This window comes from Artemia franciscana, chromosome 16, assembly GCF_032884065.1.
Source record: "Artemia franciscana chromosome 16, ASM3288406v1, whole genome shotgun sequence".
Classification (NCBI taxonomy): domain Eukaryota; kingdom Metazoa; phylum Arthropoda; class Branchiopoda; order Anostraca; family Artemiidae; genus Artemia; species Artemia franciscana.
In genome coordinates, this window is record NC_088878.1 from 15031734 (window position 1) to 15050068 (window position 18335).

An 18335-nucleotide genomic window follows, 5' to 3' on the forward strand; every position below is an offset into this window, starting at 1 on the left:
GACATAACCGGACTGGATCTGCTCTCTTTGGTGGAGTTGGGGGAGGGGGGTAATTCGGAAAAATTGGGTATTTGTAACTTACGAACGGGTGACCAGATCTTAATGAAATTTAATATTTAGAAGGATATTTTGCTTTAAAGCTCTAATTTTAAATTCCGACCAGATCCTGTGACATTGGGGCGAGTTGGAGGGAGAAACGGGAATTTTTGGAAAACGTGAAAATTGGGGTATTTTCTCTTACGAATGTTGATAGTGGAGCTGGTAGCACCAATGATACAAACACAAGAGTACTAAACGTAGCAGTAGAAATTATAAGAGGATAAAACAGTTCGTGGTAACGAACTGTAGTAAGGAGCGACCCGGCTCAATAGTAAACGAAACTCTAAAAAATGGAATTTTGATGCTAAAAGATATATCATAAAAATCGGATTTCCATGCTGATTTTAAATATATAAGCTTCATAAAATTTATTCTTGGTCATCAAAAGTTATGAGCCTGAGAAAAATTGCATTATTTTGGAAAATAGGGAGAAACACCCCCTAAAAGTCATAGAATCTTAACGGAAATCATATCTACAAAAATGTGGAATTTCGTATTTTTTGCCTGAAGACAAATCACGGGTGCGTGTTTATTTGTTTTTGTTTTTTTCTTTTCCCCAGGGGTCATCATATCGACCAAGTGGTCCTAGATTGTTGCAAAAGGGCTCATTCTAACGGAACTGAAAAGTTCTAGTACCCTTTTTGAGTGACCAAACAAATGAGAGGACACCTAGGCCCCCTCCCACGCCATTTTTTTTCCAAAGGCAACGCATCAAAATTTTGAGATAGCCATTTTGTTCCGCATAGTCGAAAACCATAATAACTATGTCTTAGGGGATGACTTGCTCCCCCACAGTCCCTGGGGGAGTGGCTGCAAGTTACAAACTTTGACCAGTGTCAAAGTTTGACCAAAGTTTTTTGACCAGTGGCTGCAATATGTAATGGGGAAAGAGAAATTCAATGAAAAGGGCGCAGGATTTTCTAGCATTACTATAAAAAAACAATGAAAAAATAAACATGAAAAAGTTTTTTCAATTGAAAGTAAGGAGTAGCATTGAAACTTAAAACCAGAGATTATTACGCATATGAAGGGTTCTAAAATACTTTAGCATAAAGAGCGAGGTGTTTAGGAGGAGATAAATACCTCGCTCTTTATGCTAAAGTATTTGTAGTAATTTCAAATATTTATTCTACGGCATTTCTGATTTAGGTTTACGAGGGTACCTTTCTGATTACGAGGGTACAAACCCCCTCATATACATAATAAAAATATAAGAATATAAAAGTTTGTTACGTAAGTTAATTCTTAAGTTACGTATATTTTTTACTAATAAAAACGTTCGTTAAAAATTAAAATATCTAGTTGCCTTTTTAAGCTGCCGAAAAATTGGAGGGTAACTAGGCCTCCTTCCCCACCCCTTATTTCTCAAATTCGTCTGATCGAAACTAAGAGAAAGCCATTTAGCCAAAAAAAGAATTAATATGCAAATTTCATTATAATCATTTATGTGCGCAGAGCCAAAATCAAACATGCATTAATTCAAAAACGTTCAGAAATTAAATAAAAAAAACTATTTTTTTAACTGAAAGTAAGGAGCGACATTAAAACTTAAAACGAACAGAAATTACTCCGTATATGAAATGGGTTGTCCCCTCCGCAATCCCTCGTTCTTTACGCTAAAGTTTGACTCTTTGCCACAATTCTACTTTTTAAAACAATTAAAAGCTTTAGCGTAAAGAGAGAGCTGAGGGGACAACCCATTTCATATACGGTGTAATTTCTGTTCGTTTTAAGTTTTAATGTCGCTCCTTACTTTCAGTTAAAAAAACTATTTTTTTTTATTTAATTTCGATTTGGCCTTGAATGGGGTGAGATATATGCAAGATATGTGATATCAGTGAGCAAATTCAAATTGGAGGATCAGTTATGTTATGCAGTAAAACTTAATACAATGCATATACATAAACTTAAAATTGCTTTAAATGCAATAACGAAACATACTGAGGTTTGTTCTCCGCTGTTGCTGCTTCATATTTGTCTATCAATTTGTACGCCCTCACTCATGCATACGAGGATGAAAAAACACCTTTTCCAACCAGGGGTTTAATCTTCCTTTTTTTTATTTTTAAATATGTTATAAACTTACGATCATTTGTGATGCTGCTATTTTTCCGCCTCTTATGTAAGGTTGGTAATTTTCTAAAATTGTTTTTCTCGTCTTTTTAATTCTTTCAAAGGAGGAATCCTGGGATAATCTGCGCGATGCTTTCGGCTCTGTGGGAGAATATCCTAAGAAATTACATTCGACGAGAATCATTCAGTATTCTGTATCGCCAGAATGTCTAATATATAAGTTCTGAATTTGTCTAGATTTGAAAAATATTGAAATCATGTTCAAATAGTTGTGTATCAAGATTAATGGTTTGCAGAAGGGCTAAAGAGATTAAACGTTGCTAAAATTGGTGTGAGTATGTGTTGAAATGTGTATGAAGAACAGTCTGATGAGTAAATCATCAGAGTGAATGGAATATGTGATCTGCATTTTTTTTTATGATCTAACAGTAATGAAATTCAGTTGATTTGTGAGTTAAAAAGTCTTCAGAGCTCTACGTTATCGAAGTACACGCGTGTATTTTCGGTTCAATTGGAGCGTACTAAGATGATTATTAGACAAATCGATTTGGGATTCTTCAATACTAGACGAAAACGAAATTGAATTCAATAGAATTGCTATACTTCAAAAATGTATGGTCTACAGAGTTGTTGATAACGTTCTTATATATTAATATTGAAGTGAAACAGTGAAGTGAAATAGTATAAGATGTCGAAGAGAGCCCTTCAGTATCTTATCCCCTTAGAATGAATGGTAAAGGTGATCTTGAAACACACTAAAGTGGTTGCTAAAATGCATGAATTTTGAGATTTGTTGACTAATCAAAGATTAGAAATTTGTTTGATCTAGACTAGTCTTTGGTATTCCATACTCTTCGAAAATTGGTTAGGATTCGTTATGCTGGGCCTTTGTAAAAAAAAAAAAAATATATATGCATAAAAATAAGTAAAGTAAATAAAATGGTGTGACTTGTCTACGAAAGCACCTGCAGAAGTGATCTAACATGCAGTGATGAACTGAGGAATACATTAAAAGTTACATGTAATGTCTACTTATTTATAACGACGAATTTTTTTATATGTTCTACTAGCAACTACTGCATAGTTTGATTTCAGTCAATAGTTTTATTTGGAGCCCTCATTCAATTTTTGGTGGAATATTCCCAGAAGTTTTTATATTACCGTAAATCGCTTAATTAACTTAATTTTTGTTCGGTAGTAAAACCAAATGAATTGATTTTGTAAGGGAGGTATATTTGCAAAAAATAGGTTTAGAGAAGGGACGGGGCGAAATTTTTTTTCATGGGAAATTCCGAATATTTACAATTAAGAAGTGACGTAACTTTTTTAATTTTTGGGGGCATCTTGACCTCCTTTTTGGGATATATATATATATACTAGCTGTTGGGGTGGCGCTTCGCGCCTCCCAAGCCCCCCCGCGCGCGTAAGTCGTTACGCGCCATAATAGTTACGCGCCATTGTAGTTGTGTCCCTATGTCCCACCTGTGAATATATATATATATATATATATATATATATATATATATATATATATATATATATATATATATGGTTTTAACTACGTAAAACTTGCGAATATACAACATTCTTTGCTGTCCCATTGTCTTTGCATATAAATAGATTGTCAGGTTTACCGACTCTTGAACATGCAACATATAATGGTCCATGGGAAAACAATCTGTATTCAGATCTATACCTCATGATTCTAATGATTGCCCTTGAGCTTTGTTGATGGTGATTGCTAATCGACCATTCCCTGTCCCGGTGTCCCGGTCGTCATTTATATCCCCCTGTTTCCCCCGGTGTCTCCGTTGTAGTTGTGTCCCTGTGTCCCGGTCGTCATTTATATTCCCTGTGTCCCGGTCGTCATTTGTATCCCGGTGTCCCGGTCTGTATATACATTCGTTTTTTAGTTTTGTTTTTCTCCTTTATTTTTTTCTTTTTTTTTTCTTTTTTAGTTTATTTAGATTTTTAGATTTTTTAGTTTTTTTATTAGTTTTTAGTTTTTTTTTCTTTTTAGTTTTTTTGTAGTTTTTACCTTCTTTTTAGTTTTGTTAGTTTTTTTTTTACTTATGTCCTGGTCGTCATTTATACTCCCTGTGTCCCGGTGCTTTGTTGATTGCTAATCGAACATTCCTTTTGTCCTGGTCGCTTTCTCTTTGAGTGTCGTCATTTATTTTTTTCTTTTTTAGTTCTTTTAGTTTTTACCTTTATTTTAGCTTATTTTTCAGTTTTTTCCTTTTTTTTTTAGTTTTTTTTAGTTTTTAGTTTTTTAGTTTTTTACCTTTTTTTAGTGTTTTTAGTTTTTTTTAGTTTTTTAGCTTTTTTATTTTTTTATTAGTTTTTAGTTTTTTTTGTAGTTTTTGCCTTTTTTTAGTTTTTTTAGTTTTTTAGCTTTTTTATTAGTTTTTAGTTTTTTTTTTGTAGTTTTTGCCTTTTTTTAGTTTTTTTCTTTTTAGTTTTTTTGTAGTTTTTACCTTCTTTTTAGTTTTGTTAGTTTTTTTTTTTACTTATGTCCTGGTCGTCATTTATACTCCCTGTGTCCCGGTGCCTTGTTGATTGCTAATCGAACATTCCTTTTGTCCTGGTCGCTTTCTCTTTGAGTGTCGTCATTTATTTTTTTCTTTTTTAGTCCTTTTAGTTTTTACCTTTTTTAGTTTTTTTTTAGTTTTTTAGATGAAAATTTTTTTTAGTTTTTTCCTTTTTTTCTTTTTAGTTTTTTATTGGTTTTTACCTTTATTTTAGCTTATTTTTCAGTTTTTTCCTTTTTTTTAGTTTTTTTTATTTTTTATTTTTTTTAGTTTTTTACCTTTTTTTAGTTTTTTTAGTTTTTTTAGTTTTTTAGCTTTTTTACTTTTTTTATTAGTTTTTAGTTTTTTTTTGTACTTTTTGCCTTTTTTTAGTTTTTTCAGTTTTTTTTTTTTAGTTTTTTATTGGTTTTTACCTTTATTTTAGCTTATTTTTCAGTTTTTTCCTTTTTTTTAGTTTTTTTTAGTTTTTAGTTTTTTTAGTTTTTACCTTTTTTTTAGCTTTTTTAGTTTTTTTAGTTTTTTAGCTTTTTTATTTTTTTTATTAGTTTTTAGTTTTTTTTTGTAGTTTTTGCCTTTTTTTAGTTTTTTTAGTTTTTTAGCTTTTTTATTAGTTTTTAGTTTTTTTTGTAGTTTTTGCCTTTTTTTAGTTTTTTTAGTTTTTTAGCTTTTTTATTTTTTTTATTAGTTTTTAGTTTTTTTTGTAGTTTTTGCCTTTTTTTAGTTTTTTCAGTTTTCAGTTTTGTCACCTGATCCAGTTTTTTCAGGTGACGTCACCTGATCCACAGATCCACAGATCCACACACAGACAACTTATTTTTATATATATAGATATGTATATAAATATTTATATATATATATATAATAATAATATAAGAGGCTGTACCCTGGAATTCGATCTGGGGGGGGGGGCTAGACTGCCAGAAAATTAAATATCAATAAAAAATAAGATAAATGGAGGAGGAGTGAATTTTTCACAAAGGGAGTTTTTGTGGGAATGGATTTCCTGGGGAAATTCGTCATTGAGGAAAAAGGCGGATCTCCAGGCATAATTCGAAAAACTTAAAGACTTCAGAAATAGAAATTAAATGCAAAACAAGATTTTTTTTTTAAACCGAAAACAAGAAACAACGTTAAAACGTAACAAACACAAATTATTCCTTATACTGGGGAGTTGCCCTTTCCTAGACCCTTGCGCTAAAGTCTTATTTTTTTTAAAAAATACTCATCATTGAAATTCAACCATCCTTGAGTTTGAGCAGTCTTTCTTAAAGAATTTTGACAAAGTTAAGATTTAGCACAAAAAAGAGAATTGAGGAAGGGGCAGTCAACTTCATTTACGGAATAGTTTATTTTTGTTTTAAGCTGTTATGTTGCTCCTTGCTTTCAGCTGAATTTTTTTTTTAATTTAATTCTATCTATTTTAGAAATTATTCTAGGAAAGCCCTCCTCCCATGCAAAGTTTCCCCTGAAAAATTACCCTGGAAACTTTCATCCCCACAAAAAATTCTCCCTGTTCAAAATACCGGGAGCCTGACGGCTTCGGCGCTGGGCCCCGGCACGCGGTAGTCTTCTATACATGGATTGTCACTGTCGCTTGTCTTCTACACGCAGGCAATTTGAGCCTTTTTTGATGTTCTGACGTTCAAATAGACCTTCAATTAGAAGTACTACCTTAGTAAAATTACCTCTTCTTTTATTGGGCGTTTAACTTTTGCCTCGGCTTGTCTTTTGTCATTAAGAAAAACAAAACTTCATCTTTTGCCTCGTCTTGTCTTTTGTCATTATGAAAGACGTATCACCGAATCTTTGTTTCTTTTAATTGTTCAGGTGGTGGGACAAAAACTTCTTTTTCTTCTAACGATTTATCTATCCCAGGTTTTTGATTTTCAAAGTTAAGGTAGGCATTGATAACCACCTTTGTTTCTTTTAATTGTTCAGGTGGTGGGACAAAAAGGTCTTCTTTTGCCTTGGCTTGTCTTTTGTCATTATGAAAGACATGTCGCAGAACTTTTGATTCTTTTAATTGTTGTGGTGGTGGGACAAAAACTTCCGTGTCTTCCACAAATTTACCTAGCCAGGATTTCGATTTTTCAAAGGTGCGGTAGGCATTGATGACCTTGTCCATGTCAAAATCCAAAATCCAATCATCTTCACTATCATTTTCAATTTGTTTGGTTCGTTTTATCTCGGCTTGTCTTTTGTCATTATGAAATACATATCGCCGAACCTTTGTTTTTTTTACAAGGGTATGGTAGGCATTGATGACCTTATCCATGTCAAAATCCCAAAACCAATCGTCATCGCTATCGTTTTTAATTTCGACATGTTTTGATTCTTGCTGTCCAGGTTGATTTTCATTGACTCACTCACATGTTCGGTGTCGCATGTCTTCTAACCGCGTGTGTCTTTGCTCTTCATTTTCATTTTTAATACGTTTTATAAATGACAATAATAAAAAAACACATCCCCTAACTTTGCCACCAAAAATAAATCGTGCTATCATGTTTGCATTTTTAAGATTCAACTTCGCTCTTTATATCCGTAGGAAAACTTTTTTTAATTGTTAAATTTTGGCTCAAAATACAACCCGATGCTAGATTTAAGTAGAATATATTTACCCCTATCTTAAATATAGCCATGAGGCCTCTAATGTGAGCTATTTGCATAATTTACGGGTCTTCTCCCCAGAACTGCACGGGTCAAAAAACGAGAATAAACTTGTGAGCAACTGTCCTTTCTTATTTTCGAAATGTTCATCCTCCGATACCGATTGGGAGCGGTATTTTCTTGCGCGAAGATCAGTTTGAATTCGTGGGGATTTCTTTATGTGTCGTGTTAGCTCTCGATAATATTCCCTTTCGTTTGTGAATATTCCCAAAAGAAGAAATTGGAGGAAAACTTCGAAAAATTAAACCTAGGCCGATATCTTAGTCATAGAAGAGAAAATAGGGAAAAATGTACCGAATCATTTGGTTTGTACCGTGAAATTTCTTAGTTTACCGCTTTGTACCAGGACCTGATACAGTTGCCCCGCACCGGCACCGCTGTCCTTGGCGCATATATCCACCTTCCGACTATATATAATAAATGGCTATCTCAAAATTTTGACCGGATAGGCTAATGACAGGGGGCGTAAAAGAGCGCAAAAGGGTGACTGGTCGGATCATCCATGCCTCTTAAACATAGACAATTATTCTCTCCGCAAAGACCACTCTTTCCGCAATAACAGAGGATCTATCAGCACTCAGCAAACATTTTACTTTGTGTTTAGTCCTAATATATTCCTCCAAGTGAAGATTAAGGGGCAAATTCCCTTTTCTCTAATGATCTGAAAGGCCTCTGTGTATTAATCTTTTTCCACCAGGGTACTTTGTATGGAAGGAGTTATAGTAAAAAGTTTGAAGAGGGCTCGTTTGGTTAGAATTTAAAAGCTCCGAAACGAGGGTATGTTTGACCTTGTTGTCGTCACAATCATCATAAGCAAATTTTTCAAAAATTAAGAATGTGAAAATTAAATGGGTATTCAAGCTCCAATCAAGTGCTAAAGGTTTTCCAGGAAAAACTTTTTAATTTATTTTCGAAGTCTATTAATTGATCTTCCAGAAGTTAAGTTTTATTACTATTATGTTGACTTTTCTATTCCACAATATAAACCTACAGAACGTAAAATCCTATGTACAGCCCGAGTCTACTTGGCATTACCTACGTTACAAGCAAAATTTGCTCCGTGATATGGTTTTAACGTAATTTGAACCTTTAGATGTATGTCCCCTCTACAACAGCTCAAGTCTGTGACAAGGCTTGTGCTGTAATTTGCATCAAAAGGACGAGATACTTGTGTTTTTGGGTTCATTAGTCTCAGGTTTATCTGCTCATCGAGCCAGAATAGGATGTTATTTAGATTTTTTCTTAGTTAAGGACCCCTCTTCCATAATCCTTGGCTGTAATTTTCACAGCCGAAGCTGATTCTCTGGTGTTAACACCGCGAAAAACGGGTAATGTCTTATGTTAGCGGTACAAGTTTTCGAGTGTGTTTCTCGTATAAAACGTAAGTACCCAGAAAAAGTGTATAATTGAACAACAGTTATTATGAAATAGGGGCGATAGGTCATTGTGTGGGCGGAGATACGGGCCTTATGCCTAAAGAGCGTATTTCGATGCCCAATTTTTTAAACCTCCCTGAGCCTCCAGGTAAATATAGGAAGGGTTATGGCAGGGAGTGGAATTAATCTATCATCTCCCCTCTTTTAGACTTAGCCTGAAGAAGGATGATACTGGGTGATAACCACTCTTTTTATTGCAAAAAAAATATTTCTGACATTTATTTAAATCTCCTTTTAACCAAGTTAATTTGCTACATATTACATAATTTTTTTTGCGATGAAGTGTAAGTGCAATAATGTCGGCTATTATGAATTCCGGGTGGTGGATCATTTTGTGGGGGGGGGGGTTGCAGATACAGTAAAGAGTGCATCTTAATGCCAAAATATCCGAATGCTCATTGTGCCTTCATGAAAGTCTAGAATTAGTTCTAGGGAAATGGGCGGGGGAGGTAGAAATTGATATCTAATCGCCCTTGATTTCCAGGAATATTTCAGGTCTACGTCTCTATTATCAAGGTGAAAAGTAACATTAAACCCTATTTCGAGCAAAATTTAATCTGCACAGGAGGGGGCTTCCCCTCCTTAACGCCCTCTCGTGGTCGTAGAAACCTCGGAGAATGCTAATTTGTTCAGAAATTAATAGTTCTAGCGCCTATTTTAAAAGTCAAAATGAGGAACCAGCCCCTGACCTGGAACCTTTTTTGTGTTCATTTCTTCTATAACCCCTTAGGATATCTGATCAACATTTTGCTCAGAATAGTTGAAAATATCAATAAATTTGTTAAGGTAGGTATAACTCCCAGAGCCCATGGCATAAAGGCCGTAAATTATGCAAAATTTCGGCTTTAAAGATATATTTTATAGTGGAAGGGGGGGGCATGTTTGATCTTGAAAGTTCAGTGACGTGAAACTTCCAGGTTTGACCATTTCTTGGTCAAAAACATCATCAACATCTGCTATGGGAAGGGGGAAGGGTTATGGGGCTCGGAAATTATCTTCACAAACCTTTTTCCTGATCAACTTTGAACTTACAACCCCAAGTTCTTGGAACAATTGAATTAATGCAAAAAAAAAAAATGTTCACAGGATTGTTCCATTGGAAATTGGCTCCTACTCTTACAAAGGGGGCTGTAAAAACTGCTGATTTTTTTTTCAATTGGCCCAAAATCTATGTGAAATGTTTGGCTAAGAGACCCTAATGCAAAAGGAAAAACATTGCTTCCCCTCAAAAGGCAGCCTGGAAAAGCCTAGAAAAGTGTCAAAAACTATTCTGCCATTCAGTTCAAATGGAAGGGGCCATCTTAGAAACTACTGAGGGGATCGTTCGACTGAAAATTGAAAGTTCTGTTGTAAACAGTGAAAGCTACTGGAGAGCAATTAGCCTCCTTCTCGGTCCTTTTTCTGCTATCTGGCCCTCTTTTAACCCTTGTGATATTAAATACAATTTTTAGGTGTCTGTTTTGTTCTAAAACTTTGATATCTGAAAAGTTTTGCCCCATATCAATCCCATAACTCCATTGTTAAACTTTATTTTACCCTGCCGCGATAAACCCCCAGAAGCACGAAAAAAGAATTAAAATAAAATTGTAAAACATAATACTATAAAATTTCTGCACCACGTATTCTCCTAACGTATTGGAGTATTGGTAGAATATTCCAAAGTCCCTTCATACTTGCTGTGTGGTGGCTTGATTTTGCATTTGGGTGGAATTTTCCACTGTGGAAACGTTCCATGGGGAATAAACCTAGTACTTCTCAACGATTTTCAGCCAGTTTTCAAAATTAAAGAGAGTGATTCGGTTGATGGATAGAAATAAATCTCAGCTATGGAGCAATAGCAAAATTTTGTCTGAGAGCAGAAAAATAACACGCTGAAACTTGCGTAGGGAACATAAACTTTAATTTGCGTTAGCGTGCAAGGCCCTATCTAGGATGTTTGCCCTAGGGGGGGGGGACAAAAAACTTGAAAATGCATCAAAGATTTATTTAATTGCATTTTTGTTAGGGTTTTACGAGTCGGACAAAAATTTTTTTTTTTGGGGGGGGGGGGCAAATATCCTAACCCCCTGGACACGGCATTATTAGTGTTTCGCGATGCAAAGATTTCGCGATGCACTGTGAAAGGACCATTAGGCAGTAAGCTATTTATAAAGTATGAATAATGAATTTTGTGTTAGGATGGAATATAAAAGCTTAATTGTCTCTCCTAAAAGAGTTACACAAGACTAAAAACAGTAAAATGAAAAAAAAATTCTCAAAAACTTAGAAGAAAAAGCGACTTTATCACCTAAATCGGCTCATACAGTAATCGCGGAACAGGAGAAGCGTCTTAGCACCTTTGAAAATAAGTGTCTGTCGGATTCTAAGGATCAGCTGGAGAGACCATTTCAGCAACAACAAGATTTGTAATTCGCATATGCCAATCAGTCATCGCCTCCGTTGTGAGGCTACAAATATGGAAATACTTTGGACATATCCTCCGTATGTCAGATCATAGACTTCCTTAAATGCTCCTCCAATGGCAACCGGAAGGCACCCGTCACCGAGGAGGACAAAACAACACGCTCCGTAGAATGTACGAATATGACAGAAGAGCCCTCCAGACATGTATCATCCTGCAGTGGGAGGAAACTTACGTCGTTGCCCACTTGAGGGAAGATTGGAGGGTACTCACTGACTCCCTGTGTGCCTGTGGAGGTGCTGGATGAACTAAGGTCTGAAGATCACCAAAATCCCCAAAAATAAAGGATAAATCTTGTTTTATTGCTACTCGCAACGTTCAAATTTTCTTTATGACTGAAAATTAAAGCGTTGGGCAATCATGGCGGGATTCGGTAACAATTAACAAAAATGAATTTCTATGCCACGCTTCCCTACGCTTTTATTTTGTAAAAATATAATTTTTTTTAGTCGTAGGAAAATAATATAAATTATTCTTTACTTTATTCTTCGTTTGGAGGTAAAAGTTGTTTTCTTAAAGCTATTGTAAATATTTTGTTATTTTCAATCTTCGCCGGCAAATATCCCTATGATAGATTCAGATGTGTTTTGATTGATTTATTTTGCTTACCTTTGTATTTAACGATTCTTATAGACGTAGGAAGAAGCATTCTATCGTTGGTTACTATTCTTTTGTTGACAGAGCTTAATAGTAAGACGAAGACATTTATCCGATAGATCGGAGAAAAGAAAGAAACTAGTCTCGATGTTGGATGTATTAGCCTTGATCTACGTTGAGAGTAAATATCCAGTTGCTTCTCCAAGTTGATTTGTAAAATCTTACTAAAAATATGAAGGAAATTGCTGGTTTTTCTTTTGCCGAGTTCATTTGAGTTTGTATGAGTTGGTGTGATTTTCAAAAATGAATTTTCAGTCAAGCCGTCAGGCGCATATCCTATGTTCAATAAAGCCGGTTTCCTAACTTTTTTATTATTTTGGTCATCAGTTATTTTGGTGAATGAAAACTTATTTTATAAGAAAAAAGTTTGGGTGATGAAACAAAATATATAGAAATCAATGTGTGAAAATAAAAATGGGTAAGAAACTTTCGACCGTCATTATTTTATTTTGTTGACCGCTGTAATTAAACCTGGGTATAGACCCAGGTCTGCCACTCCTTGGGATTTTCTTGAGGTCTTCAAATTCTATTCCTGAACTTAGGATCTTGGGAAAGACAAATGGGAAAGATTGCAACCTTTTTTGGCTGCGGGTCAAAATCAGTAAAAATGTTAATATTACTTGGATGTTTGGGTCAACAATATTTTTATTTAAGACAGTCCTTTAGTGAATGTATTTCCATCAACTTTAATGCCAGTTATGCCACTAGACTACACATTAGATTTGATCTGTTAAAGAATGTTTTCGACCCTATCTTCAGCGTGAGACGGAGCTGTTCTAGCTTGATGGCACAAAAGACATTAAAAAAAAAAAAAAAATGCCGTTTGTAAACTGTTTGCCCTTTGGCACCAGTTCCAAGGGATGGATCAAAGCTGACAGATCGAGTGCATAACTCTTCAAGAATTTATTTATTTCCAAAATTTTATAAAAGATTTGTCTTCATTTGTCATTCACACACATCTTTGTGTTTTGGAGAAGAAGTGTTGCTCAATATTGTTAGTCCTAGTGACAATTAGACCTGTACATTGAGGCAAGGCCTTATACAGGGGAGGGGTGAGGGGGTTTGACCCCCCTGAATCGTCTGTCCGACTCGTTTTTGACAAAATCCTGGATATGGCCAACACAAATTCTAGGTATGGCCTTCCACATATCAGGTGCATTTTTGGTACATCCATGGTTTTCTGTAGAATCATCTTGAAATAATTTATTTTTTATTTGTCCATGGTAAAACTTTTAAATAACAGTAATTATTTTACTAAGTTAGTTGGATAATAACTATTACTTGTATGTTATAACGTCTGTTATACTTGTCTGGTACTCGTCTGTTATAGCACCTGTGTTTTAGCGCCTGTGTATATAGAACATCAGTAGAAAGTAAAACCTGTTTCTCTGACGATTATTCCTAATGAAATATCATAAAATATGATGAAAATATAATGCTTTATTAACAAATTTGGACTATATACTTGCACATTAGGGGAGGGGGGGGGCAAATTATAGCGTTTCTGCTTGTAAAAATAAATATTATGAAGAAAGAATTGTTTTCCAACTTCATACTGTCCAAATACTTTACCCCCCCCCCCTAATGTGCAAACATATAGCCCAAATTATATATTTCCCGTCTATTGTGTCACTTCTCTTTGTCTTGTCTCAAGCTTAGGTGAAAGTAACTAACGAAGAAACAGGTTCTACAGCTTCGATATACGTAGGCACTATAACAGACAAATAACACCTTGTTATGCTACCGAAAACGATTAAGAACTGAAAGAATCAATACACGACGCGCACCTAATAATAGTACAAAAAAATTCAGAGAATGTTGCTGTATTTCTCCTGTTATCGTTATCGCAACTTTGTCATCGACCTAATATGCTATTCTTAGTGTCAGTTTTCGTTTTTTATTCTAAAAATATTCGTTATGATTTTTTTTTCGTACACGTTATCTCTGAACTTAAGGGGTTCACTTGAAATTAGTATAAGAGTCACTCGATGACGCAGTAGGTCAAAGTTGTCCATCCATGTGTTAAACATTACCCTTTAAACATTAAGTATATAATATATATGTATATATTTATATATATATTATCGTTGCTTCTTATCTTGGGATTCTTTCAAACTTTAGGGTGTTCCACAATGAATCTCGTTATATGTACAGATAACAGGAATTGACATCTTTCAGAATAAAAGTTGAAAAAAGGATCGTGTTCGAATTGAGTCTGTTAGATGCTAAATCGCTATATTCACTTTTAACATACTTTCCTCATAGCATCGGATGGCTGTTGTCTATCAATTGCTTTCATTTGTTTTTGAATGTAAAGCATTAGCAAACACACAAAAAAAAAATTTAAAACTATTCTGGCTATATATATATATATATATATATATATATATATATATATATATATATATATATATATATATATATATATATATATATATATATATATATATATATATATATATATATATATATATATATATATATATATTTATACATATATATGTTTATATATATATATATATATATATATATATATATATATATATATATATATATATATATATATATATTTATACATATATATGTTTTTATATATATATATATATATATATATATATATATGTTTATATATATATATATATATATATATATATATATATATATATATATATATATATATATATATATATATATATATATATATATATATATATATATATATATATATATATATATATATATATATATATATACATATGTATATAAATCAAATTTTACAAGTTCACATAAAAATTAATGCGCTCAAATACATTTTTTATGTCTTAGCACTTAAGAGAATATATATATATATATATATATATATATATATATATATATATATATATATATATATATATATATATATATATATATATATATATAATATACAATAGATTGTCCCCAATAAATGTTCGGTACGCTACAAATCGATACTTGCAATGCGTGTTGTTTTTGAGTTTTAGATATGATATACTTGGTATCTTTACAGCTCGGTTTAAAGAATATAAGAGAAATTTATTTAGAAAGAAAGTTGGTGAAATCTCTCAATTTCTGATAATAAAAATATATTTCGTATATGCTATTTTCAGGTAATAGTTTGGTAGGTGGCCTTATTTTTCGTCTCAATTCAATAATCGTATTCTATTAATTTCGCTTGAGCATCAACTGGATTTTTTTATTCTTTATTAGTAGGGCTAAGCAAAAACTGATAGTCACGTTTTCCCAGCTTTACAGTAGATAAATTTTCTTTAAAGGAACAACTGATGGATCTAATTTCGAAAAAGAAATCTGAAGGATTATTGGGAGATTTATCATGCGTTTGCTCCTGAGGAATGATAGGGAAGATACTTCGGAATTTGAACTAACTTTTCAGTTTTTAAATTGTAGTTTCAAATTTATGTTTGACCTTATTTATAAGAACGAGGAAATTTGACTGCGCTAATTTACCCATCTCATAATGCACAATAATTGCGTAACTCGCTTGAGCTCAGGCTTGCTCTATCACAGTGCGATAGCTTCAGAATTTTCTATTCAGTTATGGTATGAATATTTTTTTAACTCTTCTGGGAAGAAATAGAAGTGCAGTAAAAAAAACGATAAAAGTGGAAATAGTCATTCGTGAACTTCAAAGTCTTCACAGAGAATTTTCAGTTGGCTTGAAAAATACAAAGAGAATTACAGTTTGTCGACGAAGTGAAAAAATATTTTCCTTTTGTGGAATGATTCTGCCGGATGGCTTTATTTGGTTTAGCTTGGACAGTCCGAATGAGAGCTGAGATGGCGAAAGAAAAACGAAAGCAGCGTGAGAGACATTGTCCTATGTGTTCTAGCAGTTACCATAAAAATTCGTCAGTTGAAGTTCTTCTACCCCCGCCGATTGGATTTGAGGATAAACCGAGTAGCACACGCGCCAAGGAAAGTGAACCTTCCAGTTCATTCTTTTCTACAGGCCCCTTTTGTATACGTGAATCAGATCTACACCACAAGTATTTAAAGCCTGCTTTGAAGAAAAGAAGTTCATACTCGACAAGCATCACTGACCTTTCTAGTTTTTCTAACGGGGATATCCGTAGTTTTTGTGTAAATGGTCAAAGGACCTTGATCCCGGATAATGGCCAAGCTCTTCCTTGTGTCCCTCCCGCTGGCTATTTAAGTGAAAATGGACTTTCTCTTGAGAGGGAATGTTTCCGTGAGGTGCCTCATAAGAAAGATAAATGTAGATGTCTTTGTACGTGCCCTGATTCTTGGCCTCGACAGTGGACGCCCCATGGGCGAAATTCGTCTTATGATTGTTTTGATGAATGTACTAATACAGTGTCTTGTGATGACAATTGCTTGGATAGAAGAAATGGAGTCTATTCCAACGGAAAACTTCATAATTTTTCGGGTGTGAAAAATAGAGCTTCCTCAAATGGGAGCTTGGATAAATATATATCTATAAATGGTTCTGTGAAACATGGTTTTAAAGGTATGTATCGAAGACTCATTTCACATGTAAACAATTAGTCAGTATAAAATCATGATACTAAAAAGCTGGCATTTTTAATAGCTTCAGTCACACTATAGGAAGAACTTTTGATTCCCTCCTAGTGTAAAACAAAATTGCGGAAAAACACATAATAATATAGATTTCCATTTACAAGAAGAGTCTCTTTTTACAGCCAATGATCTGAATAAATTTCTGTCCTCTATAGTTCAAAACCTCCCTCCCCTCTCTATTAATACTGCTTATGATGTACACTCTCCCAATTTCCCTATTATTTTGCCCTCAGTTTTGAGGCAAAAATTAAAAACATTAAAAAGTGAAGCGCCTGTCCACTAGACGTCCCAATTGTACTAATTAAAGCCTTTGCAGACATTCTTTCAGAACCTTTGTCAGTATTTTTCAATGAATTTACCTCTACTGGTAAGTTCCCTGACTGTTGGAAATAAGACTTTATTCCTCCCGTAAAAAAGAAGGGTAGCTAACAAGATTTTACTGATGTCCGGTCTTTTCCAAGACACTGGAGTCCGGTTTTTTCCAAGTTATATGAAAGCTTTTTAGCTGATTGATTGAAAGTAAAACTAATCCCAAATGTTGACCAAAGGTAATTCGGAAATTTGCGCTCTACATCTACCACACACTATCTTGTACACCTTTTGGACACTATATGTAATAAACTTGAAAAACCCAATGCCTGGCTCAATGTTATTGCGGTTGATTTACAAAAAGCTTTTGATTTAATTAACCACAATACATTAGTAAAAAAAAAAAGCAAAAAACTAACCTATGACTTCCCAGTCAACCCTGTTTATTACGAATAATTTCGTTCTTCCTTTCTAATAGAACGCAAGTCGTCAAATACCTGATTGTGTACTCTGATCTTTTCCCAGTTGATAATGGTGTACCCCAGGGAACCCTCTTAGGCCCAATTTTATTTTTTACCATGATAAACAGTCTTGATGTCGCTTTCCCGGATAGAAGGAAATTCGTTGGCGATTTAACTGTCTTAGAAAACATGTTTCAAAAATCTAAAAAGTAACCCAATGGATGTCTTTGAATCAATATCAGTGAAGCTGTTGCTATTGATATGAGAGTCAACCCTTTAAAGTGAACATTTTTAACAATTAGTTTTCTAAAAACTCCCCCTTCTTTGTACTATCCTATCCCCCCTGAAATGTCTGTTAATAGCCTACTATGAAATTACTGGGTGTTACCATCTCATGCGATTTAAAATGGGATTGCCACGTCAATGATTTCTTAAAACGTGCAAATACTGCATTTTCTCTCCTCAAACTCTTTAATAAATTTAAATCTCCTAAATCGCATTGTTTGAGGATTTTTCTCTTTTTTTGCATGTCCTACCCTCGAATACGCTTGTCCTGTTTGGCATCCCGGCATCTCCAACGAATTTTCAGACAGAATAGAGGTAGTTCAAAAAGTGTGCCTAAAAATTACCTTCAATGAGGATAAAGTATCTTACATTTCCCTTCTTCGGAGAGCAAATCTAGTCACCCTTAGGGAAAGGAGAGCACAAATTTCCTTGTGTTTTGCCCACAATGCCGTGCATAACCCTCGTACTACTTCTCTTTTCCCTGGTGAACATTTATCTCCCCGAACTCGCCTCACACGTTCTGTTTCAAGAAAAATTCCCCTTCTTGCCCCAATGAGAGTTTTCACTGGACAATATAGAAGAACGGTATTCCCTCAGATACTTGAAAATTTAAATCAATAACCCCGCCCCCTTCTTACTCTACTTTTATCGTAGAGTTTTAGTGTTTATTTTGCAATTGCGAATTCTGTAATTTTTGCTAGCTAGACTTTTTTAAATTAGTTTTCCCTGTTTTAAGTTTATGAGTTTTTATCGTTTGACTTTTTATTTATTGTAATTT

At 33.9% G+C, this 18335-nt stretch overlaps 1 protein-coding gene across 9 annotated transcripts in view; it reads left to right on the forward strand.

Moving 5' to 3' along the window:
• LOC136037117 (disks large 1 tumor suppressor protein-like) overlaps positions 1-18335 on the forward strand; it is a 328881-nt gene that overhangs the window by 35935 nt on the left and 274611 nt on the right. For 7 of the 9 annotated variants that reach the window (XM_065719588.1, XM_065719590.1, XM_065719589.1 and 4 more), the window contains exon 1: positions 15681-16431. The exons of the other annotated variants lie outside the window; for them this stretch is intronic. In XM_065719588.1, coding sequence (XP_065575660.1) covers positions 15696-16431 — 736 coding nt within the window. In that variant the 5' untranslated portion in view covers positions 15681-15695. Of the gene's footprint in view, positions 1-15680; positions 16432-18335 lie in introns of those variants that run through there. 9 annotated transcript variants of the gene reach the window in all.